This window comes from Barbus barbus (assembly GCF_936440315.1).
Source record: "Barbus barbus genome assembly, chromosome: 28".
Taxonomy (NCBI): domain Eukaryota; kingdom Metazoa; phylum Chordata; class Actinopteri; order Cypriniformes; family Cyprinidae; genus Barbus; species Barbus barbus.
The window spans coordinates 8,029,253-8,055,967 of NC_136756.1; the positions used below are offsets into that span (position 1 = coordinate 8,029,253).

General features: G+C 36.3%; 1 protein-coding gene across 1 annotated transcript in view; it reads right to left on the minus strand.

The window, feature by feature from the left end:
* Positions 1-7,954: 7,954 nt before the first annotated feature.
* cabin1 (calcineurin binding protein 1) overlaps positions 7,955-26,715 on the minus strand; it is a 115,566-nt gene continuing 96,805 nt past the window's right edge. The window contains exons 35-38 of the mRNA XM_079382768.1: positions 16,762-17,047; positions 13,920-14,060; positions 12,835-13,019; positions 7,955-10,936 (exon numbers count right to left, since the gene is read on the minus strand). Coding sequence (XP_079238894.1) covers positions 10,793-10,936; positions 12,835-13,019; positions 13,920-14,060; positions 16,762-17,047 — 756 coding nt within the window. The 3' untranslated portion in view covers positions 7,955-10,792. The remainder of the gene's footprint in view (positions 10,937-12,834; positions 13,020-13,919; positions 14,061-16,761; positions 17,048-26,715) is intronic.

Consider the following 26,715-nt stretch of genomic DNA (forward strand, 5'->3'; position numbering starts at 1 on the left):
GATCTCATTGGCTGATGGGCAGAATCAAAGAGAGTTAGCAGAGCCTTGATAGAGTCCCAACAGGAAGGGGAAAGCAGAGGAAACATGTCTTTATGAACTGCTAAAGGACTTTTAAGCAAATACGTACAGGCCCAAAGCATACAGGATGGCAAATCAAGCACAAAATTTCCTTCATTAATCCAGCTAATGTGAGGAAGAGCAAAGACTTCACCTTTTAATTGACAGCATTGACCCCTTCACACAAACATAATCTGACACACTTAGCGCTCGTGTTTGCTAATTCACACACACATATCCACTAATTCTCACTGATGCTACAGACACCAGGTCCTGATTTTTACAACCAGGTCAGACCATGGCAAATAATTCGAAATGCAGTTGAAGTTGTCACTAGAGTATGAGGTTCTTGTGAACTTTTTTTCTTTTGATATGTTCCAATCTTGGCCTTCCCATTGAATTTTAATGGAAATCCTTTTACAACTTTAGGCCGTGGGTTAAACACATCTGCAGTGTTAATATTCATCTTAAATCATGAAGAAGCTACAAAAGACCACACAGAACTATCTTAACCTTCATTACCTTTAGGTTTGGTTACAGTTGTCTTTTGTCAACAGTTGTTTAACAGCAGTTTTGAGACAAATATTGACATACAGTCTTAAAACTAAAGCTTCTTAATGGTTCTTTGAAGCCCCAAGCAACACTCTTCTTATCAAAAATTAGCATTTGTGGTTCAGAGTGGCTATATGGTTCTTTTGAGATTCAAATATTCTTGATATTGTACTGAAAACATCAGATCAGACTTTTGGTTCTAGGAATCATCTTTTAAAAGAGAGAAAATAAATAGGTTCTTTAGAACTCAAGTACAGATGTTTTTAGAGAATTATGAAGCTTTACACATTCTGCTATGGCATGCTGTAAAATCCTTTTTGGTAGTTTGTTATTTGTCTTCAGGGGATTGATTTTACACCCTTAAAAATAAAGTTTCCAAAAGTTTTTGCAGCAGCAATGCCATAGAAGAAACATTTTTGGTTCCCCAAAGAACCTTTTAGTGAACAGTTCTTAAAAGAACCCTTTTCTCGATGTGAAGAACATTCTAAAGAACCTTTAGTGGAATGGAAACCTTCCATGGATATTAAAGGTTCTTTTTGGAACCATAGATGACAATAAGGAATCTTAATAGAGAATGTTTGAAGACTTTTTGTATGCTTTAATGTTTCAAAAACAAACTGTTTTGAGGGATGTCCAAATTAAATGATGGAATATCAAGTACTGAATCATCTCACTGAATGCCTCACATTTAAGTTTAAGTGCATCACATAAAGTCATTATAGAGTTATGGCGGAAAGCAAACCCTGGGGCAACTTTTCAGGTGAGCTTTACCTGAGAAGGAGCCTGTGGATGTGTGTGTGATTGGAGGGAGGGGTTGTGTATTCAGGGTGTCTAGACATGACCGTTCCTTGATAGTTAATCTCATTGGAAAGAAATGCTCTCTGAAGGCACCAGGCTTTCTATTCATGCAGAGAGATACAGGCAGAGATACATAAAGAGGGACAGATAGATAGAGAACAGAAAAAAGAAAGATGGATCCAAAAGAAATGGGAATGTTTTAGTGGTTCGCAGTCTGTTAGCACCACTCAATGCAGTTTTCTTGTCTTTTTTAGAGTAAACATGAATAAGGAGAGTTTACTTGTGTGGAGATCAGGCATTGTTATGTATCTGTGACTATAAGCTGAAAGGAGTGCTTGACTGACTGTTCACAAATTGATCTGCAAGCAGACGTGTCTTTATTGCTCTGTGCTTCTTTGGTAAAGTTGAAGATTGGAAGGCTTGATTTATATTTTTTAATAATTAGAATCGAGATAGTAGAGAGTACTGGAAGTTTTGGGGAAATGGGGGAAATTGAAAGTTTAAAGATTACACAATGGGGTCAAATAGAGAGAAAATCTGGGATTCTTTCCCATTTAAAAATGAAAATAAAGTTGTTGTTTTTTTATTAATGTTTTTAAACCAAATATTTGGAATATTAATGTTTATAAATTAATATAAGGAAATACATATCAATACTTTTCCCAGGCAGGACCTTAATTCTTAGTTCACTGCAAAAAAAAAGTTGTTAGAATTTAAATTAATTTGCTACCCCCCTAAATTTTTTTAGTTTAGTCAACTAAAATATTCCAGTTGTCCCTTAAATTAACATTGAGTAACTTAAAATTTAAAGTTGACTAAACTAAAAAATGTAAGTCAGCGGGGTAGTAAATTATTTTAAGTTGAAACAACTTTGAAACTATTTTTTTTACAGTGTTGATTTCAATCCAAACTGGGCCCAAATGGAACACTTTAGCATTGATTCAAAAGAAGTTCCATATGCAGTTGCTTTAGGGTGTTTTTAAAACAGGAATTGAAAGAGACAGAGACAGAGACCGAACCGACGACTATTGAGTGGTTCTGATGTTTTAGTCATCAGAAAACAATCCACAGTTTGTTCTGTTTCTCCACTCTGGCATAGAGCACTGTTAGCACAATTCTTTCTTATGCTAAACGCTAACTCCAGCAAAACGGACTCTTAATCACCACCATTTCCTACATTTGCAAGAACTCTCAAAGGACTGGAGCATTTGAGAACAAATACTGCCATATATAAAAGACCCAAAAAATGACCATTCGCGTGACCACATAATGCTGTATCGTTGATACACACTGTGAACATGTTGGAAGAGAGACTAATTTTTCACGTATGTAAAGTCAATTTATATTTTATTATACATTAGATAGCATATAAAGCTAGACACATGATGATAATGTTTCTTCCTGGTCATGGAAACATTAATAAATGAGCTATTAATGTATAATAAATGTGTTATAACACATTTAGCAGCACTCTTAACACAAATGCAGTCTTGAGTGCATTTCTCCCTATTGATCAATGGTAAATGAACCTAAAGCTTGTTTTAACTGTTATTGTTTAGTGGCTGCAATAAAGACAATCAAAACACTTGTTCTTAAAGCAGCCGTTAAATGAGAGATGCATTTTTTACGAGCTAAAAGCCCTCAAAAGCTGTAATCGTATTGATTGGGAATATAAGGTAGTCTAGAAGATCTGTGTTAGTCTTCTACTCAAATGTATCTATACAAAGTAAAGAAGAGCATTGAAAATCTCTCACACCTCAGGGTCGCTCTGGAGATTAACACTGAGAGGCCTAAACCTGGAGAAAACGGCAGAAGACATTAGTCAAACACACGTTCAGCTATCTTTCCATCATGAAGGTGTGATGGCCAGGTTTCATTTCCTTCACCTGATACTGGTCGGTATGATTCACACATGGCGCGTGGCTCTCCTCACTCCTCTGAGGTTACGCACACGTTGCTGCAAGACTAACGTAGAGTTTTCCTAAACTTAATCCACCGGTAGCACACTTATATTAGCACTCATGTTAATTATCATTATGTAATATCAGAGTGAATTGCAGATATTTTACACTAGATTAGGTTTGTGGTTAGTACTTACTACAGTTGACTCAATGTGAACATGGTTGACAATCAGTCCATAAACAACTAGAGTATATTCCACTGTCAAATGACTATAAAATCAGCTGCATTGGCCATTTGACAATTCCAGCAGGTTTGATGGTGTTCTTGTTTAACATCTGGTGTGTCCTACTGAGAATACTGCCAAGAACCTGACATTGAGAAAATTCTGATTAAGGAGTTGATTTTATTACCCAATGTATTTATTTAAAAATAAAACATACTTTGTATTTTTAAATACAATAAAATGTTGTCTAGATGCTTGAGTTTTATGAAACAGTGCAAAACTTTAGCTTAGGAAAGCCAATCTTGAGTTTGATTTGCAGAGAACACACAGGAATGAAATATAATACATTTAATAATAATGTAATGCGTCACTTTGGATAAAACTGCATACCAAATGCATAAATAGGCTATAAAATCACTTCAGCGGAATTGTTTCTGCCTGTTTGCCCTCATAGTCTGGCTGAATGACACGGGGAAAAACCTCTTATTCTGATAAAATGGAACACTTTTGATGTGGAAAATTAATGCATACCCAGGATGAGGGGGGAAATGTGGAAAGAAATACAAAATAAATACACTGTAAAAAAAATAACTTAAAAGTTTAAGGCAACCAGCTTCAGCAGATTTTTGAGTTTTCTCAACTTATTTTTTTAGGAAATTTCTCAACTTTTTGTTGTATAAACTTAAAACAAGAAGTTGAGTAAACTCAAAAATCTGCTGGAGCTGGTTGCCTTAAACTTTTAAGCTTGCCCGACTTTTTTTTTTTTTTTTTTTTTTTTTTTTACAGTGTATCCACTGAAGTCCAAAAACTAGAGCCTGCCAAAGGCAGGAAAAAATTGAAACAAAGAAGTTAAAAAAAAATAAAAAACACAATCTCACAGCAAATTTACTTTTTGTTGAAATGTGGCAAATTTGTATGAATTTCGTACAATTAGGATCTGCCTCTGGTCCACTGATGGTTAGGTTTAGGGTCAGATCTTCATGCTTTTTTCCCCCCTAAAACATACGTTTTTGTATAAATTACATGAATTCATACAAAAATTCCATCTCCTAAAATACTCCCGTTTTCTCATGTAATCAGGTTGGAAGAAATGAGCTTAGCATAAGCTAGCGTGTGAAGAGCTAATGCTGTCATTTGAAACAAGTCAGTCGTTGAAACGGACACCAGCCTCCATTTTAAAGCCAGGCATGTGAGACATGAACTCGCTGGCTTATTAACACCTGCGAGGTGCTTATACGCTTGGAAATCAGACACATTAGACGGGTTTAATTATTGTATCATTCCCTAAAGATATTTCTCAAAGCTTACACTAGGAGTCATATCTGTTTCATTTTTTTCTTTTTTATTATTCTTATGACAATAAACACAGCCCTGTGAGGCTAAATATTCTTTAGTTTCAAGAAACCAATGCCATGGTATAGTGACACAGCAAACGTGAGCTGCAAAAGGTCAAATTTTCCCTCATTGACTTTTGCTTAACCCTCAAAATCTGCGAAGCGCATCATAAAATGATCCATATCCCCTTTAATCAGGTTAAAACATCATTAATGTGTAACTGAAAACACATGGCTGCTCTTTAGAGGAAACGTATGGTTCCGTGAAGTGTCGTATCTAAACGTTACAGGAGGTTTCCTACTGTAGACCCCACAGGGATCAAGAGAGTCCCGCTGGGATGCGCCGCACTCACGCTGGGCTCCGTGTGTTTGCTTTGGGACTCCGGCAGCTGATCTCAAACCAGTTCTGCTGCTGGTTTTTAGTACGGGTGACAGTTTGGGTGAGGGAGAGAGAGAAAAGGGCGGAAAGGTCAGAAAGGACAAACTGGAGGAAGTGGCAATGTCATGGCCAAGACCACGACACATGCTTGCTTTCTGCTTTTCCCTACATTTTGGCTCACGAGAACGATGAAATTGTATTTTCTTATTACGCCAAGTTAATCACAATATATCCCAGAGATGTTTCTTTATCTGAGAGTCGAAGCGTTTCAATTTGCAGGACATTCAAATACAGGAAATGCTGGAAAGAATCAAACACTGTCACTCGTTCGGATACTCAGCATGTCTTAAATCTCTTCTTCCTCCAGCTCAGCTCTGCATCCATCCGAGGTGTTAGCTGCCTCTGCCATTTGCTGTGCCTTGTGTGGACGTATCGCCACTCAATAGCTTAACAGCTGCCAATACACAGGCGCTCCGGGCTGGGATCAGACGGCTGTGGGGTCTATAAAGAGCCCCCCCGCTATGGGCCGACGAGAAATCTCACACCTTTCCCTGCATTAGCCATGCAATCTTCCCTTTTGATGCTCTAACTGGCCACTTTAAGTGCTCAGGTACGACCGTCAGGGGGACGAGGACGTTAAACTGGATGATTTTTGGATGATAGGTGGGGTTTCAAAAGGTGCAGAGATGCAGTAAGGCTATTGGATACCATATTGAATAACTGGCATTGGATACCCAGCTTTTACAGGATTCCCACATTGTTTGTTCCATGAATTTCCATAATTTTTTCCCAGTTGTTCATGATCACTGGAGAAGGTTGAATCATGAATCGTACTCAAAAACGTTTGAATTTTTTAGAATTAAACATAATTAGAAAAGTGTAGATTCAGAACTTGTAAGAATGTAACTTCTTCACATTTTCATTCATTCATTTTGGTATATATTTTTTGGTGAAAATTACCATTTCAAAATCCCCTGCTATTTCTAAGGTTTCCATGATGGTGGGAACACAATGTTTTAAAATTGTATTAATTTGCTTTTTAAAATTTTATTGTAGCTAAAAAAGCACGACGCTAACAACACCAAGGTCATAGGATCAATTCCCAGGGAAAACCATGATACAAGATACACCTTAAATGCAATGTAAGTAGCTTTGGATGAAAACATCTGCCAAATGCATAAATGTAATGTAAATATCCAGGACCTTTTTTGTTTTTTATTCCAAAGGAAACATTATTTTAATATTTGTAGTTCCAAAGGTCTATATATATCTGACCAATTTCAAATACCTTCTGTAGTATTATTTTACTATTATTTATATACTATTATACAGTATGTATTATATTTTGTTTGTTTTTTTCAGTTCAATTTTGTCGTGCTTTTGTCATTTTATTTTTTTACACTACAATTCAGCTTTATTTTTATGAGTACTTAAACTTATTTTTACGTTTTATGTTCAAGTTTTAAAAAATATATATTTAATTTTAGTTCAGCTTTATTTCAGTTAATTTTTTTTGTAGTTTTAGATTTTGTTAACATCACAGACCAACAAAAAACAAAAATACATTTTCTTTAGATTTTCTTTAGATTCTCGCATATTTAGCATATGATTAAAATGCCATCAACAGGTCAGGACATGTTATTGAGTACATTTGAGCATTTACTACAAGAAATAGCCCAAGGCCACTTATGATTGGCTCATTGACCTGAACTAAAGGCCAGTTTCCTTACAGCGCTCCTCTAAACTGCCCCAACCGATGACCCAACATAACTATATAGTCCAAATATACATTATGACTCATAAGTATTCAGTCAGATGGAGACCAGCAGATGCACACAGGAGGCAAACAATCACCACCTACCCCCGCATCCCCTAAAAAAGATCTGACACACATTTGGTCCCGTATGTAAGAAAACAAACCCAGAGTGTAGCGTGCCTGACAAAGGGACTAAATGACACATTGGCAGCACTTCATAAGAAACCTCTGGGAGCTGCTAATGGGTCTTAATGGCCTTCCTCAAGTCTGAGGGCTTCACACCAGCCTGGACCGAGCCTTTGACACAGCCTGGCTAAAAGACGGGGTGGTCTTCAGCCCACGAGGATTACAGGACAACATTGAGATGATATCATCATTTCTCATAACTCCCTTTATGGAATAAAGGTCAAAAAGTGGAGAGACTCTATAGCAACAGCATGCACGTGTATAAACACAATCATCTACGAATGGGTAAGACACTGAAAAATAACTATTGTATGTGTGTGTGTGTGTGTGTATATATATAAAATTTCATCTAAACACTTAACAGGCCATCCACTTTTGCTTGTGTGGTTTCAGTTGTTCCTACATTTTTTTTTACTAAATTTAGCATAGGTTTTTGTATGAAAGTTACTGATGATACATGATTATTTTATTTAAAAAAAAACATCTGTATGCTGATTTTATGCACAAATTTTTGAAATTCACACACTCCTAGAGAGCATCTGGGGCCAATTGCATAAACACACACTGTTAGACTGCACTAGACTGACCAAAGGGTAATCAGTCTTATTTTATGGATTCAGACTAGGCCAATATAGTTTACGTAACTGACTTTAAAAAGTTATGACCAGCTCTAGACTAAGTCTAGTCTAGTTTTATGCATTGGACAAAAATCTGTGTAGTGCAAGAGGAGTCATTAAATCATTTTGCGCCATCTTTCTTTTGGAATTTTTAATGTTTATATCTGCTAAAAGTGAATTCTGACTGTGTTTAAAGTCAGTTATAGAAGTATCGCAAGTATATTGTGACATGAAAAAAAAATAACCGCAGTAGGAGTTGAAAAGGATGAAGGTTAAACTGATTAAATGACTGGAGAAGTCATGCATAAATCACCAATGAGGTCTTGTCATTACAGTTACATTTTAATTCAACTGTTTTTTAAAAATGAAACGTATACAAGATGAAGAGTTTAGAATATCAATATCATGCATTCACAAAACAGGGTGAACTGTCATTTCATGCTGACGTTAAGCATATAGCTCAAAACACTGATGTAATCTCAAAAAATAACCAAACAACAAAGATCAGGTAAAAATGTTGTAAGTGTATTTTTGGTTTTGTGATATCAATGCAGCAAGTCAGAAATATCAACCTTCTCAGAAAAAAGCCTGAGGACAGCAATACCCCATAAATCTCCAAAGAGCACAGAAAACCTCCCATCTCTAGAGACAAGAGGATATATCCACTTCTGTCACCGTCTTACATTCTTAACACAAGCATAGAGACAGCATACAAAAGACAACAACAAACAAAATATTATTTTACAAAGAGGAAAAAAATAGAAACATCTCTTTATATGTTTACAGGTAGTTTGGTCACACATGCCCATTGCGTCGAAACATTTCAACCCTTCAAAGTCTTTTCTTCTTATATTGAAAAATTCTGCACTCAAAAAAATACTGGTAGCTATTTATCCGTCTACAAGTAGAAAACGTTTGGTAAAAAACATTCCTCCGTCTAAATTTGTCTTTATAACAACTGGAAATGATCTGGTGGGGAAACACAACCAGCACCACCCATGAGCGAAGTCCACATTCAGACACGCCACAAGAAGATCATTCACTTGAAAAGAAAATCACCAATGTCCGGTCAGACATGCTCTTAATGCTCCAAGAGAAAGCAGTGCTACTCCAAATTGAAACAAAATCCCAAAATTAAAGAACATAACCTCAATACAACTAACATTTGGGCCCTTTTCTTTGGTTAAAGGGAAAGTTTCCCCAAAAAGTAGGTTTCGGTCTTCATTTTCTTACCATCTTGTCAATATAAACTCCAAAAGGAGATGTTTGGCAGGATGTTCATGCTGCTCTTTGCCAAACAATGAAAGTGAATGGTGACCAAAGGCTCCAAAAAAAGTACCATAAACGCAGTCCATATGGCTTGAGTGCAATATTTCAAGACTTGAAAGGCATTTAATAGTCTTAATTGAAGAACAGTCCAAAATTTAATTCATTATTCACTGAAAATCTGGTGTTTACATGTTTTGATGAACCATATTAGAATATACACAAACGTCAATGAGATCTGAGCTCCGCAGCAGAGGAGAACAAATTAAAATACTTACATTTCAGTCTGTTCCTCATGCAAAAGTATCAAATGCCTTGCAATATAATGCACTATTTTTTAGTGCTTTTTGTAATTTTTGGACCCTGGCACCCTCTGGTCTCCATCCAGTTTCATTGTATGGAAAAGAGCAGCAAGAACGTTCTATTAAATTTCTCCTTTTGTGTTCCACAGAAAAAAGCAAGTCATATGGGTTTGCAACAATATGAGTATAGTAAATGATAAACAAACTGCCATTTTTGGGTGAACTTTCCATTCAACCAAAACCAAAAATAAGGGATCAGCACCATTTTTAGGCCTTTTCATCTTATTTAAAAAGAATTTGTAATTTATACATCTTGGCATAATCTTAAAACAAAAAAAAAGGAAAATTTTTCTGCAGCTAGGTAGATCACATTCATATTTCAATTGTGATATGAATAATAGTTCTCAGTGCTGGTGATGAGACTGACATGCTTTGCCCTTTCAGCCGCTGTTGTTTATGATCCTCAAATGGAAATGTAATAAAACTACAAATGAAAACATGAAATCAGGTCAAAAATGTGAGGCACACAGTAATACAACTCAGATGGAATTTGTGGTGGCTTAAATACTCCAAAATGTGATCTTTTGTTACAACCAGTAGATCACCAATACAGTCATCTATAAGAATAAAAAATATCCCAATTGAAATTTTGAGGTGCTGTGAAGAATCATAAATTTGTAGAACTCCCCTTTAAAAAGTCAGTCGCTAAAGCATGGACAACCGATCAAACATGATGCTCCATGCACGCTGTTTGTGTAGGCAGCAGAGCTCTGAAAAAGAAGTCAAAGCACACGCACAAACACATACACAGGAAAACAGAGATACATGTCCACACGGCTGTAAAAAAAACCCAAACCGTCACGTTTACATGCTGACATCTCGAGGGGATATTCCACGTTTGGTTACAATGCCATTGAAACTTGGTAGTTATGTGAATCATGTTTTTTTTGCTGAGCTAACCAAACGTCAAGCACAATTTACTTCCTCTTAAACCTGTAAACAACATCGTGATAGATTTAATGCCCAGGAAACTCGGAGTGAGTAAATTGCATTATACAAACTGTCAATATTACATAATCCATCCTTTAGGAAATGATATTGTACTGACTTTTCATGATTCCACTGTGTGAGCGTCGTTTTGAGTAAAAATGGCATTTTACAGGATCGTACACAACAAAAAAAACAAAACGACATAAAAACCCAGTCCATGCTTAGCAGCAGAGGAGCAAAACCAACAGGACACCAGTGCCAGGGTAGGAAAAAGCCCTTTCGCTGAAAAACATGCAGAAAACACGCTATAGAAAAATGGACGAAGACAAAACTGTTGACAATTAGCTGCAGCTACAAAATTAAATAAGGAGATTTCGCTTCAGAACTCAGCTTGAGAGTTCTGCAGCAGTGCGGCTCAAAGCTTGACCATTCAAATGTCCATGTAGTCATCTTCCTCATCCGACTCGCTTTCCAGAGAGGATTCCTGACTCGACGTCTCTTGCACTTCTAAAGCAGGCTGCGCGAGAGTGTCTTTCTTCACGTTAGCTGCCGACTGAGAGGACAGGATCACATTCTGATGGGAAAACCAGACAAAGAGAAGGAGAACGTCTTAAAGGGGTTATATGACATTGCTAAAAAGAACATTATTTTGTGTATATGGTGTAATGCAATGTGTTTATAGAAACATCCTTTGTGCAAGCCAGCATTGTAGGCTACTCTTCCAGGATCAGGAAATAGGCCTCCTTAAAATGCGCTGCACACACTCCAATATTTGGGTTGAACTGTTCAGGAACAGTGTTGTAAATACAACTTAACCACTGATTTCTAGCTGTGTCCTCTTTTGGAAGCCCAAACAGAGTACTTTCACTTTCACAACGAAACCTGGACTAACAACACTGTAGCACTGGCCAAGAAAGCACAGCAGCGTCTCTACTTCCTCCGCAAACTCAGAAGAGCCAGAGCCCCGGCCCCCATCATGTGCACCTTCTACAGAGGCACCATCGAGAGCATCCTAACTAGCTGCATCACTGTGTGGTATGGCGCTTGCAACGCATCCTGCCGCAAGTCACTTCAGCGCATAGTGAGAGCAGCTGAGAAGATCGTTGGTGTCTCTCTCCCCTCCCTCCAGGACATCTACAGCACCCGTCTCACCCGCAAAGCCCTCCGCATTGCAGGCGATCCCACCCACCCGACACACAGCTTCTTCAGTCTGCTGCCATCAGGGAGGAGACTGCGGAGTCTCCAGGCGAGGACCAGCAGACTGAAGGACAGCTTCATACATCAGGCTGTCAGGAAGCTGAACTCCCTCCCGTCCTTGCCCCCCCTCCCCTCTTTCACCCCCATTTAACACAGCAACACACTAGGAACTCTGACTCTGTGACACCCCCCCCCCCACCGACCAACAACTGTAACCGGCACCTGTCACTTGTGCAGCATTGGCTGATCACTACCCATCCAACATTGACTGCAAACTACCTCTTCGGGTAGTCTGACAAAAACTATCCGAACAGTCTCTTCGACTTGTCACTTTAACAGACTGATAAGCTCTTCTTGCACTACACTCATAACAAAACAAAACATCTGCACAGTTTTGTTTTTGTTTTTGTACATTCAACTGGTTTGCACTCCATCTATTCTGCCATGTGCCTTATGCACTTTATCTATCTCTCTTGTTTTTATTTTCTACAATGTCCTCAGACTGATAAGCTCTTTTGCACTACAAATATATCTACACAGTGTTGTTTATTTAACTGGTTTTGCACTCTATCTGCCATGCGCCTTATGCCACTTTATCGATCTAATTCTTATTTTTTTCTACAATATCCTCATTTGTATAATTGTATAGTTGTATGTACATATGTTTAAACTGTATTTATCTGTATCTGAACGTGTTTAATGTTAACTGTATGCACCAAGGGTCTGAGAGTAATGCAATTTCGATTCTCTGTATGTATGTACTGTACATGTGGAAGAATTGACAATAAAGCTGACTTGAACTTGAACACAGCGTCTCCAGGACAGGGCGCCAGCGGCAGCAACAATACTACAGCGACAATAATAGTTCCGCCTTCTTTCATTGCGTGAACATTTGGTTTTGCAAATCTTCCCACACCGTGACGTAGACATGTGGGGGCGTGTTTAAATGAGCTGTTTTAGGGGGGCGTGGCAGTCTTAACTTTTATAAAGAATATCTCTTTGGTTTTGAGACTTTAGTCTTTGCTACTTCAGGGATCTTATCTATGCACAAACAGCTTGTAACACTCCAAAGAGAAAGGAAAACTTGAAATCATATGACCCCTTTAAAAGAGCATCTGATGTTATACAGTGGCCCCAAAAATACTTTAAAATACCACATTTTAAAAGTGTTCAAATATGTTTCGAGACACTGTATCTGAGGATGTGTCAATATTGCAAAGAGCTTATCTGCTTTCCTTTGAATTAGGAATGAATATCAGTGAAAAGAACACCAACCTTGAGTTTCTGTTTGGTCTCCTCAGAGATGCTACCCTTCGGGGAGAGCAGGGTGGGCGTGGGGGGCGTGACTGTTATCTCTGGGGGGAATTTAGTGACTGTGGAGGGGATCACCAGTTTGGGCATGTTGGGTGGAATTCTGGACCGGATGCGACTCGCATCTACCTGCTTTGACTGGTCACTTTCTGCAAACAATCATTGAAAGAAAAAAAACAACAACTTAATTTCTTAGTTTAGATGACTTCATTATAATTCTAAAAATGTGGTAAGTAGAGAATGAATAGGTGTTATATAATTATTAGTGCTGTCAAATGATTAATCATCCAAAATAAAAGTTTTTGTTTACACAATATATATGTGTATTGTGTATATTTATTGTGTATATATAAATACACACACATAAAGCATATATTTTGAAAATAATTACATGTATATATTTATATATAAATATTTAATAAATAAACGTAACATTTTTCTTAAATATATACATGCTTGTGTGTATATTTATATATTCATAAATGTACACACGTTATGTGAACAAAAACTTTTATTTTGGATGCGATTAATCGCGATTAATCATTTGACAACACTAATAATTATTTATGTATATTTATAATACATATTAATTAATTGCACTAATGTTTAAAAGTAAGATTTTTCAATGTTTTTGAAAAATGTCTTATTTTATCACAAATACAGTAAAAAAAGTAATATTGTGAAATTCTATTACACTTTAAATGAACTGGTTTCTATTTGAATATATATTAAAATGTAGTTTATTCCTGTGATCAAAGCCGAATCAGCATCATTACTCCAGTCTTCAGTGTCACATGATCCTTCAGAGATCAGTATAATATGCTGATTTGCTGCTCAAAAACATTTCTTATTATTATCAATGTTGATAACAGTTGTGCTGCTTCATATTTTCGTGGAAACTGTGAAACATTTTTTCAGGACCCTTCAATGAACAAAGTTCACAAGAGCAGCATTTTGTAACGCTATAAAAGTCTTTACTGTCACTTTTGATTAAGCTGATGCATCCTTGCTGAATAAAAGTAATAACTGCTTAAAAAAGCTCAGAAAACCTGAGCAGGACGGGGGCTCGTGACCGGCCCACTCCTGTGTGCTGTGAATATGAGAGACGGTGGCCATCTTCATCTGCTGGCACAGATGGGACTCCTGCTGGCGGTACAGCAGACCCTCAGTAACCGGCTCCTCTCTGTCTTCTGCAGACACAAACACACAGAGACACGTGCCATTAGTAAACAGATCATTTAGACACAAACATCTGATCAGATGGGCTACATTTTGTGAGTGAATTCTGTATTAATACATCAAATACATTGAAGGGGTGGATGGCAGATATACAATGGCCTTCATAATAATATTAATTATAATATTTCTTGAAAAATTATTAAAGTTACATTTATGCATGTTAGAGAATAAGTTGAATATAGCCTTTTTACTCTCTAAGAAGCTGCTCTCAGGGTGTGTGTAACCATGCCTGATAAGGTTTAGGGCTGAGGCAACCTTGAAGTAAGATAAGTGTTTCTCTGCGTATGCGTGTTAGTATCTGTCTGTACAGGGAGAAGCTCAGACAGTCCCAGGACAAACGCTCCGCTGCCGATGTCCAGCGTATCAGATATACATCTTTGGAGAGAAGTATTGCATAGGACCTCTGATCACTCGTCACTAAAATAGTCATCATCAAAAGAAATGCTTCAAGCTTGCGTCCATATGTGGAAATTGTCTAAGTTTATCTAGATTTTAGAATCAATCAGAATTTTGATGACTTATGCATTGATGCAATTAGCAACCTCTGTATATAGGGAATAATTGCTGGTGTTTTGAATTGTAAAGCAGGTTGGTCTACGAACTCCATCGCGAGTGTTGAAGCTGACTTCTGCGGATGAAACTGCAAACTATTTCTTCAGTAAATCTCTTTAATTAATCGCAATCTGACTCCTGGTTTTTGTTCATCATACCTGGTCCATTCCCCAACAGCATAATGCACATTAGTGTTAGTTTAGTTTTATTTATATACCATTACAGCATTTATTAGTATTTTGAATCCACTATTTATTAAAAAAAATTTCAGTTCAATTTGATTAAATTTGTTCTTTGCTTTTTACATTATATTTAGCTTAATTTTATTTATTAGTTTTTCGCTTGAATTAATTTCAGTTAGCTGCAAAATCAACATTTCTAATTTCATTTCTACCTGTTTTAATGCTTATCCATTTTCTAATAACTATATTTTGCTTACTTTAGGTTATTTACTTTAATATCTGTGTTGGAATAAAATGTGTCTGAGATACAGTGTTGTCAAAGATTGAGGTTACTATGGTTGAGAGAGTGACAACATTATTTAATGGGATTAATAACCACTGACTGTAAACAATAATACAGTGTCTGTGTGCATCTAAGTATGTTTATGATCACTATGTATGTTAATGTCATTTGACATAACTGCTAATGAGGTAAATTAATTTTTGACGAGGTTTAATATGCTACAAACTGTGACTGCATTTCAAAGACTGAGCTGACGACACAAATGTGATTATGTAGTAGTGCATGCACTTTCATTTAGCCTCAAGGACACACACTGGGCCTTTCTGCTGTATACATGCACACTTAACACAATCATGTACTTTGGGCACTTCATCCTTGTTTCCTTAGCAACTGAGTTTGAAGCACAGGACACATCAGCCTAAACGAGACACAGCGAGCTCAGTCTGTCTGCGTGTGTATCTTAGAAGAAGAAATGAGACAGACTCAACTTGCTCTATTAGTAATGAAAGTTTTGTTGTAGCATGCAGTGGTTACATAAAGTGTAAATCATAAACAGACTGTATAATTTCACGAACAAACACGCCCTCTGTTGGACACATGAGGAAACCATCAAATGAGTGTCGAACCAAAGCAGCATCTACTAAAAGGAGTGTGTTAATATTCAAAATAATAAACTACCATACTACTTTTATTTAGTATGCAGTGTACTGCGCATAGCCTGCAACTTTTCAGTATGCAAACTATATTTGCCAAAATATCTAGTATACAACAGAGCAAACTTCATGGAATAATGTGTCCCACAATGCAATGCACTCAACTTGACCTTTTAAGTGTGATTAATTACTGTTCTTCTTTTCATTATTCACTGATATATTCTTTGATATACTCTTTGATATATGATACATTCATATCATTCTCTTTCTTTTATTAGTCTACACAATTGAAATGAAAATGCAGAATGAGCATATTTATCAAAGGTTTGGGGTCCAAAAGTTTTTGAAAAAAGTCTTCCAAGCTGCATTTATTTGATCACAAATACAGTACAATTAGAAATACTGTGAAATATTGTAACAAATTGAAATATTTTCTATTTTAATGTTTTAAAACAGTTTATTTCTGTGATTTTCAGCATCATTACTCCAGTCTTCAGTGTCACATGATCCTTCAGAAATCATTCTGATATGCTGATTTGATGTCATCATCAATGTTGAAAACAGTTGTGCTGCTTAATATTTTTGTGGAAAACCTGAAATCCTTTTTTCAGGATTCTTTGATAAACAAAGTTTAAAAGATTGATTTGAAATAAAAATGTTTTATAACATTATAAAAGTTCTCACTGTCATTTTTGGTCATTTTAATGCACACTTTTCGAATAAAATAATTTCTTTCACTAAATTAATCTTACTAAGCCCAAACTTTTCAATGTATTTCAGCTAGTAAGTGTACCAATTTAAACCTGTACACTCACTAAATCATGCTGTACTGGTAAGTATACGAATTATATATTGCACAGTATGCAGTGAATAGTATGCTATGTTGTATGCTAAGTGTTATAGACTGTAGATTTATTTATGTGTCACTTCCAAAAATTATTTCAATAATTTAAAAGCAAACAAGAAAGCTTATATGCCGTACCTGCGTGAGGCAAGAAGGCCATGCTTGCTATTGGCTGGCTAGGTGTCTTCCGCTGTTGTGATTGGTCGTGTTGGCTGGAGGGCGGGCAGTAGATCTGTGTTGAAGTGCTGTGTGCCTGTGGCTGAATGAGAAGTGGTCGAGGGGTCTTGCTCAGCTTGGCCTCCCCGTCCTGTGTTGGTGCTGGGTATGTCTGCGTGTGGAGGCACGGCGTGGAGAACGATGCTGGGAAGAAGTAGTCTCGCTGGTCTTTACTAAACTTAGGAGTGGTGGGTGCATCACTGGAGCTCTGAGAGACAGATGGGACAGAAAAACAGTGCCATGAGTTGACATCATCTCTTTCCATACTTAAATGGAGCCAAAGAAAAAGTGACTGAAAGAAACAGTAAGAGAAACAAAGTTTAAAACAAGTCGATGACCTTCTTGCACAACTTCTTATAAATAACCATTATAAATAAAAACAACAGTTTTCTGTTTGAATATATCTTAAAATATAATTTATTTCTGTGATGCAAAGCTGAGTTTTCAGTGTCACATGATCATTCTAATATACTGATTTGATGCTCAGGAAACATTTCAGATTATCATCAATATTAAAAACAGTTCATATTTCTGTGGAAACTGATACATTTGTTTTCAGGATTCGTTGACTAATAAAAAAAACCAAAAACATTTATTTGAAATAAAAGTCTTCTGAAACATTATAAAAATATTTAGTGTCACCTTTAAATGCATTTACTGTCACAAATGAATGCATCCTTGCTGATCAAAAAACTATTTTTCTTCAACAAAAAAAAAATTGTACTGCCCCCAAATTCCTGACATAACTCACTAAATTATAAACATGTAATGAGGTCATGCTGTTGCATACTACGGTTTTAAAATAAACTATTATAAACCAGATAATATTCAACAAGCAGCATTTTAACTCTTAGAATTAGCATAACAGCAATACAGCCACTAAAACAACCAATCAATGAGCAGGAAACACACTTGTTGAGCAAACATCCAATCAAAAGCTCACGCTACAAACTCAAACATCCAATCAGCTGCATTCGTGAGGCCTACCTGTGAACTAGCGTTTCGTATTGCCCTGCCAAGGTCCCTCTATCAGGATGGACGATTCAGTAGATGCTCAGCAGAAAAAGCAAGCGAACAGACAAACAAACTAAACCGCTCTGGGTCCTGTGTGTGTGTGTCTTGAGAGAAGCACTCATGGACACGCTCACGGCTCCACAAACAAACTACACCACAACAGAACCAGCTGCTGCCATAGCAACAAAGCCAAACCACAGCCAATAGCTGATCAAACGACCACACACTCTCTCTTTCTGGAGAGCTTTGCTTCGTCTGTCTCAGAAGTGTTGGACCCGTGCAGATCACATCTTCTTGGTTTTGTGCACTAACGTTCAGTAAAAGCTTCCAGTAGGAAGGATGGCATCTTTTATGAAGCTGCACTGCAGCATATGATAAAAGAAAGAACTAAACTTTTCTTCAGAAGAAAATATGAGTGGTGCTTGTATGTGTGAAACTAGCACAAAAAAGGTTGCTACGGTGATCTGGGTGGTTGCTAGGGCGCTGTAAGAAGTTTGCTTACCGGCCCAAGTCAAAAGACATCACCTTCCCAAAGTTTCTATGAAACTCTGAAGGTTCTGAAGGAGCGGTTACGCGCTCATGTGATGTTGCTGTGCTTTTAAGCATTGCGGATTTAAAACAAGTGATTTTAAGCGGTTGAAGCGCCATCGGCAGTGAAAAAGAGCTCATTTCATTTTTTCAGCTTTTAGGCCTTGAAAGGTTAAATACACACACTTGTATGTGTCAAAATGCCAGTCTTTGCAATTATGACATAATTTATGTATTAAGTGAAAGAAAACAGCTGAGAAAGAAAACACGTGTAAACAGTACATTGGATCCGGGCAGCTCTTAAAGTGACAGCAGTCTAATGTTCCTGCTTTCTGTCGGTCATGCTAATCAAACAGCAAAAGAGAGAAAATCTCTCACTGCTCTTGACTAAATCGCTTTTATAACTTTTTTTAGAAGAAATATATATTGAATTTACACAGTGAAGAATATGCATTGTTTTTATACATTTTATTACTTTATATAATGAATGTAGCATTTCTTTTTTATTTGTTCGACTGTAGTTTTGTGTCCTATTGCTTGTCATTAATTTCTTAATTATTTACTTGTCTGTTTGCTTGTCTTCAGTAAGCTTGTTTTATTTGTTTTTTTAAATTAGGGCTAGTATTCGTTTTTTTTTTTATATTGACATTGGTGACAAGAATTATGAAATTTCTATGGCATCAAAAATGTTGATAAGCTGCATGAACAAAGCTAAATGAAGCTGCAATTACATCATCTACCACCTTAAATGCTTGAGCTCTTCCAGCAGAATTCTGATTGGCTATCAGGGAAAAGAACTGGGACACAATGTTTCCCATCTGAGATATCTGGTCAAGCCCACAACTCTGACATTATTTATTAAAAATAAACAAAGATTCCTCTCTCAGCCACAATATCTGATCCAATGTCAACACGGCGACAAGCATCTGTTCTCAACCAGCACATTTTGACCACAAGGGGGCCAAATGGTCAAACTAAAGCAGAGGCCAGTCTTAAAACAAGTGTTAATGGAGAGTGGTGTAGAAGTGAAGGAATTCATTTTCATTTAATGGTAGGCTTCAGTTAAACATGTGTAGAGTTCTGCTGCATGGACTGCAGGAGGTGCGTTGGCACAATCCTGTTACTATGGAAACGCTCCCGCTAGGTACAGCGTGCTTTAACATACAAGAAGCACAAACCCACGTGTTCGGCCGTCTGCATTATGTACATGAGTACGTGTGCTTAAACATGGATTAACATACTGTACACAAAAGCGTATTAGACAACAAAGTGGTATGCCAATGAGGATGTGTGTCAATTTTTATTTTAGTACACACAAATGTGACTGTGACCTGCAATTTGCACAAGAGGCTGATTTTTGTAATTGCAAGCAAAACAGACTGTTGGTAAGCAGCTGCTCATCTGATACAGTAATTATGTAATTTTATAAATGCATAGCCAAATATTAAGTGAATTGCCCTTAAAATATTTATTTATCATGGTATCCAACGTTTCCTTCTAACCATAGTTATTGTTCCCATAATAAAACCGAAGTAACAATTTAAACAAAACAGCAGAATGACTCAGAAAGAAATGTTTGATCCCACACTATTGTGATGTTTACAGTAGTAACAATAACTGCAGCAGTGGTGTTTGTTCGACACACAATGCTAGAGTGTTGTGGCTGGTTTTCAGAGCATTTCTATTTCATTGCGAAGATCCTCAATGTTCTTAACTCACATTTCTATGTGGTTGCTATGATATTCTAGCCTCCAGACAGGACTCGGACCTTCAGTATGAGCAATTGTAATAGCAAGCATGTGGTCAGCTAAGGACAAAAATGATCATAAAGCAATATTAATAATAGTAATAATAATACTTTATAAAACATTTAATAATTATGTTATTATTATTATTACTATTAGTGTAAAAATAACTAAAATAAATATTGTATAATATAAATATATAAATTAAAAAATATAAAAACACTGTTTTAATAACAACAACAACACTAATAATAATTCTACAGTATATGAATAAATATCTTATTTTAAAATTTTACAATATTTATTTTTATATTAATAATAATAATAAGTTTAGTTTATTTATTTCTATAGCACCATTCAAACAGAGAGTTGCACCAAAGTGCTGTAAAGGCATTAGTAAAAAAAAAACTAAAAAAAAAAATTCAGATAAATATGGCGGGGCTAATCCATTTAGGCTCTTATAAACAAAACTTAAAAGTTTAAAATCAACTCTAGCTTGAATGGGTAACCAACCCAAAGAGGCCAAAATAGGGGAGATGTGATTTAACTAAAATGTAATTTTCATTTAATTAATTAAAAAAAAAAATTTGATAGCCAGGCTTTAACCACCCGTAAGCAGACTCTGAGGGAATCCAGCGTTGTGTCAATATTTTTTCTCACAGGCAAATAAATTTGCGTGTCATCTGAAAAAAATTAAATGAAATCCCATACTTGCGAAAAATAGACCCTAATGGTAGTATATATAGGGCAAATAACATTGGAGCAAGAATAGATCCCTGTGGAACTCCACAAGTCAGTGAAGCAGATGAAGAAAAGGTCTGGCCTAGGTTAACAGAAAACCTACTGTTTGCCAAAAATGATCGAAACCAGTTTAAAGCAGTACCATGGATGCCTACCACATTCTCAAGGCGTGAAATTAAAACCTCATGGTCTATGGTGTCAAAGGCTGCAGTGAGATCTAATAACAACAGGACAACAGAATGGCCAGAATCACTAAATAAAAAAAATATAATTTAAAACTCTTAGGAGTGTGGATTCTGTACTATGATTGGCTTTAAAGCCTGATTGAAACACTTCAAGAGCCACATTTTAGTCCAACAAACTCTGTAGTTGGTTAAAAACAGACTTTTCAAGAACCTTGGCTAAGAATGGCAACTTAGAATTGGGACGGAAATTAGACAAAACCTCTTTATCTAAATTTGGCTTTTTGAGAAGAGGCTGAACAACAGCATGTTTCAAAGAAAGGGGCACCATGCCAGTAACCAAACTTGTGTTTATAACGGATAAAACACTAGGCCCAATAACATCAAAGGCTTTTTTAAAAAGCCACGATGGTATCTTATCACCAGGACAGTTTGAGGGTTTCATCCGACCCACAATATCCATCAATGAAGCAAGGGATAATGGTTCAAAGTGAGTGAAGGTAGCAGAACACCGAGGGGAAACCGACAGATCTAGGTTGTGATTATTATTAATAATAATAATAATAATATTTTTTTCTACAGCTTTCATTTTAGTGGAAAACTTCTGTGAGACCTTAAACAACTTCTTTTTTGACAGCAGATTTAAAAGTGATTCTCATTACCAGTTATCAAGTTTCACCAATTTTACTCCCATTTGCTGCTTTGCCATTGTTAATTTTGGACTCTGAGATTGCAAAGGTGTCCCATACACATAGTCGCTAGATGGCGCTGCTTATGCTGTGCTGTTGGAAGCTATGGTCTATGTATCAAATGCATATTAAACAGTGTTGGGAAGTAAGTAGTTACATGTAACTAAATTACGTAATTTAATTACAAAATAAATGTACTTGTAATCAGTTACAGTTACTGAGAACATTTGTGTAATTAAATTAGCTACTTATGAAAATGTTAACGATTACAAAGGGGGTTACATCTGTTTTTTTGTTTGTTTTTTTCACACACACCCACATACAGATTTAATTGATTTCTTTCATAAATTACATTGACTGCTCTAAAATTTCAGGGGTGTCTCATGCTTACACATGCTTATTCGATAACTGTTTTATTTCCTATTTGGGTTTATGTATATGTTTTATTTTTTAAGATAAAAGGGGTCATCGGATGCCCATTTTACACAAGTTGATATGATTCATGATTAAAAGTCTATAAGATACTTTGGTTAAAATTTCTCAATGGTAGTGTAAAAAACATCTTTTTTACCCTGTCAAAATCAGCTCTGTTTTCATTAAGCCATTCTAGTCCATGTTGCTTTAAATGCTAATGAGCTCTGCTGACCCCGCCCCTCTCTTCCGTGGGGTGACGAGCAGACTGTAAAATTCAGCCGCGAAACTGGCTAACTAGCACGTTATTAGGAAAGGTTTGCAAAGATTCATCTGTCTTTAACCTCAGAACAATCTCAAAGTAAAAAGAGGTGCTAAAGTCTGATTTTGTGCTTTAAAATTAAATTATTATCATATTAAATCAAGTGATGAAGGATTTTGAAAGTCTGACAGTAATCAGTGTTGATACTGTAGGGTTAACTACAGTATCAACATGTTTGTATCAAACTGCTTTACATGTTTGAAAATGATTAATAGTTGAAAACAATTTACATTTAGAGAAGTAATCAAAAAAATCTAATGAAATCAGTTACATTACTTACACTACTTATTACATTTTAGATAGGGTTGCGATTGCCCAGTTCACATGGGTAATGCTTCAGGTTGGTAAATGTTTGTAACATTCTTGTTGTTTACAGTGAGTTTTCATTTCCCCATGCACAGGACAAAACACATTCACCTGTACATTATGAAAAAAGCGACACAGTCATATGCACAGTCCACACATGGGAGTTGCAACAGTGAAATATATTTGCTCTCTATTTGAGCTTTCTCCTGCACTCTAAAAGCCACATGATGACTCAAATGACAACAAACAGCAAACAAAACCAGCCATAATCTCTCAAAACAACAGCAGCTCTTCCTGTAGCCTTAAATGACAACTCTAATTTCACAGCACCTGCAGATGGAAAGAGAGCGTGCGAGCGAGCGACTTTATAGTCAGTGAGTAGCAGACAGCACAAAGAGACCGCAACCCACTGACAGCAAGTTAATGAACTCCAAACACGTTAATGGACCTTCAGCAATTACAGCAATTGAGGAATTACAGAGGTTTAAAAGCGGCTGAATGCTGCACATGTAGTTCAGGATCGACGGGCTTTATAACGAGGGGGTGTTGGAGCCTAGTGGTTAACAACTAACCACAGAGGATAAAACGCTGAGTTTACTGACCCTCACATCATTTCAAACCTGTATAAAGCTCCACATCAAAAAATGTCTCCATATTTTAATGCAGTAATAGTTAGATACACACAAACATTGTCTATCTCTGCAGTAGATACAATTTCCAACCTCCATTTCTTTTACTGATTTATAAAGTAACCAGTTACACGGTGAGAAAACACGATTCAGACCTGAGTGAACTGTCCAAACGAATCAAATAGAATCGCGAACAAATTCAGACCTTTATGCAAACCTAATTAACCGATTAGATCAAACGAGAGATTTGTTTGAGAAACTGGCATCGCCATTTCCGATAGAAAATGCACACAACATGACTGCTGAAATATTGTCAAGCAGAATGATGACGGTCATCTTCAATATCAGACAAGAATATTTTACTGGGGCACAGCAGTATTTCAGTGTGACTCGTGCCTCAGTAAAAAAGGGTCTTGCGACACCCCCTGGTTCACACTGTTCTTTTCCATACAATGAAAGTGGGTTGAGGACTAAGGAAGCCATTTCCGCCACTGAAAAAATTTTAAAAAGTGCGAGTTTTTAATCTCACAATTCTGACTTTTGATCGGTAAGCCCCTCCCCTCGAACACAGACTAGCCAATGGCTTTCGAGTATCAGTTGCATGGGGAGCAGAACTCGGACATCGTTAGGTTTCAGCGCCATAAAGTAACATTGGAAGATCCGAAGCTCGCATCGATTTTATGGGGTTTATGCTTCAAAAATGGAAAAACGATGTGCCTGGGGTACTTGTAACACTGATTCCAGGTATCCTGAGAGGATAGGCAATAGAATTTATTTTATTACATTTCCTAATCCCAATGAAGACAAAAACGTTCATTTTCTGGTCGTCATACTCTCATTAAGTTACAATTTTCATCTGCTCAAGCAGAACGTTAATGTCATCTTGTGCTTTAGCAAGGTATCTCTGGCTAAAACTAGCTAATGTTAAAGTTAGTGAGTCCGTGCTTATGTACAAACCTAAATAGCAGACTGCTCTCGCGTTTTGTACAGTGTAGGGCAAAAACACATAAACGGAGGTCTACATTTCACGGTCTCTTCATATTAAACTGGTTAAATGCAAATTGATATAATCTTACCCTGCGGTACATGAACAGTGCTGATCCAGGATGTTGTCATCAGTGATCATGACTACCGTAATATGAGATTTCTCCCGCTTGCATTGCTTTTATATATCCCTCCATGGCATATGAATGGTGGGCTGTCTGTGTCCAAAATTGATCAAAAAGATATAGGGACAAGGTTTTCACACTGACAGCTGTCATTGTAAGACAGTTAGCAACTCCGTTTGTTTGTACAACAGTAACTAAGGGGGCGGGGCTTACCTAGTTTACATCTCGCAATTCTGACTTTTTTCCATAAAATTACTCACAATTGTGAGTTTATATTACAAATTCTGATCAGAATTGAGAGTATTACATTATAAAGTCAGAATTGCAAGAAAAACTATTTCTTGCAATTGGGCTTTATAACTTGCAATTGTGAGTTAATATCTCGCAATTATGACTTTTTCTTGCAAATGTGTTTATATCTCACAATTCTGAGAAAAAAAGTCAGAATTGCGAGATATAAACTCACAATTGCAAGTTATAAAGCCCAATTCTGAGGGGGATAAAAGGACAAAAATAAAAGTTTATATCTCAGAATTCTGAGAAAAAAAAAAGTCATAACATCAACAAAAAAATTCAGAATTGCAAGATAATAAAGAATTGCAATTATGTGTTAAAGTAAAAATTGAGATATAAACTCGCATGCAATTCATCATGCAAATCTGATAAAAAAAAATCTAAATAGCGAGATAAAAAGTCGCAATTACTTTTTTTTTAATTCCGTGGTGGAAACGGGACAGAAGTGCCACAGAAATAGTCCACACAAGTGAATTAAACTACAAGGTGACTGAAAATGTACCACAAGCCACTTAAGATAAAATTGTCACTCAGTCAGATGACTAATGAGTAATAGAAAAAAAGAAAGAGAGCTTAAACGGCCTCAAATCGGATATCTCAGGGGAAACCTCTGAAGTGGCACAAGTGTGTTATGATTGTGCAGTGACTGATTGTATGACTGAGTTGTTAGTGCCCTGCAGTATATCACATACACAGAAGCATTTGTGATGAGCACCCCCCACCCACTCACTCTCTCTCAAACCAATGCATGAACCCACGCTTCCCACCGACAGGCGCATTTCCTGTTTGACTGCTTGCATCAGAGCGAGATGTCTTCTGAGGTAAACAACAAAGACGAGAGACCTGTTGAATAAACAAACCGCCTCAAACAGTCTGAGGAAAGAGGATGAGCTCAATTTTAGTGATTCTTCGCTAATGCTGTAAGCAGGTCAGGGACTAACCGTCCTCATCTTATTTTGAGTGAGTGCTGCAGTGAGTGACGATTCACAATGAGAATCATGAGTCGTCTTCAAGATTCAGACTGACGATTCATTCGGTCTAATTTGCCAAACTGAGACTTAGGTTTGTGAGATTTGAACTGATCTACTCACTGGCATATGGCAACGGTATAATTGTGATCTAAAAGAGTTTTGTTATAATATATGCTAAAAAAAACATTTCACAAAATAAAAATGCAATAGACATTTTATTAAATATTCAAACACATTAAAAATCTTTCATTAAAATAAAAATCTTAATACATAACTTTTAATACATAACATAACTTTTTTAAACTAAGGTGGGTGTCATTATACAGTAAAAATGTATAATGTTGCAAAATATTTATATTTCAAATGAATGCTGTTCATTTGAACTTTCTAGTCATCAATGAGTCTTGAAAAAAAGTATTACAGTTTTCACAAAATAATTAAACAACTTTTAAAAACTGTTTTCAACATTAATAATAATAATAAATGTTTCTCGAGCACCAAATCAGTATATCAAAATGATTTCTGAAAGATCATGTGACACTGAAGACTCGAGTAATGATGCAGAAAATTGTTTTTGCTAACTCATTTTACAATATATTACAATAAAAAATTGTTCTTTTAAATTGGAACAATATTTCATAATATTACTATTTTTACTGTATTTTTGATCAAATAAAGTCAGCCTTGTTGAGCATAAGAAACTTAAAAAAACTACATTTAAATGACCTCAAATGTGAAAAAAGTACTGTGTTTCCAATTATGATTCCTTATAGTTTTACTTTCGAAAGTTCATTTTTTGTATGTTCTAATATTCATTTATTTTTTTATTTTTTTTGAGAATATTTTGTGAAATGTGTGAAATAAATGTGTAACGTGTAAAACAGTCAGAAATAAATATAAGAACTAAGGCACTTCTGAACAACCCTTTATTGTAC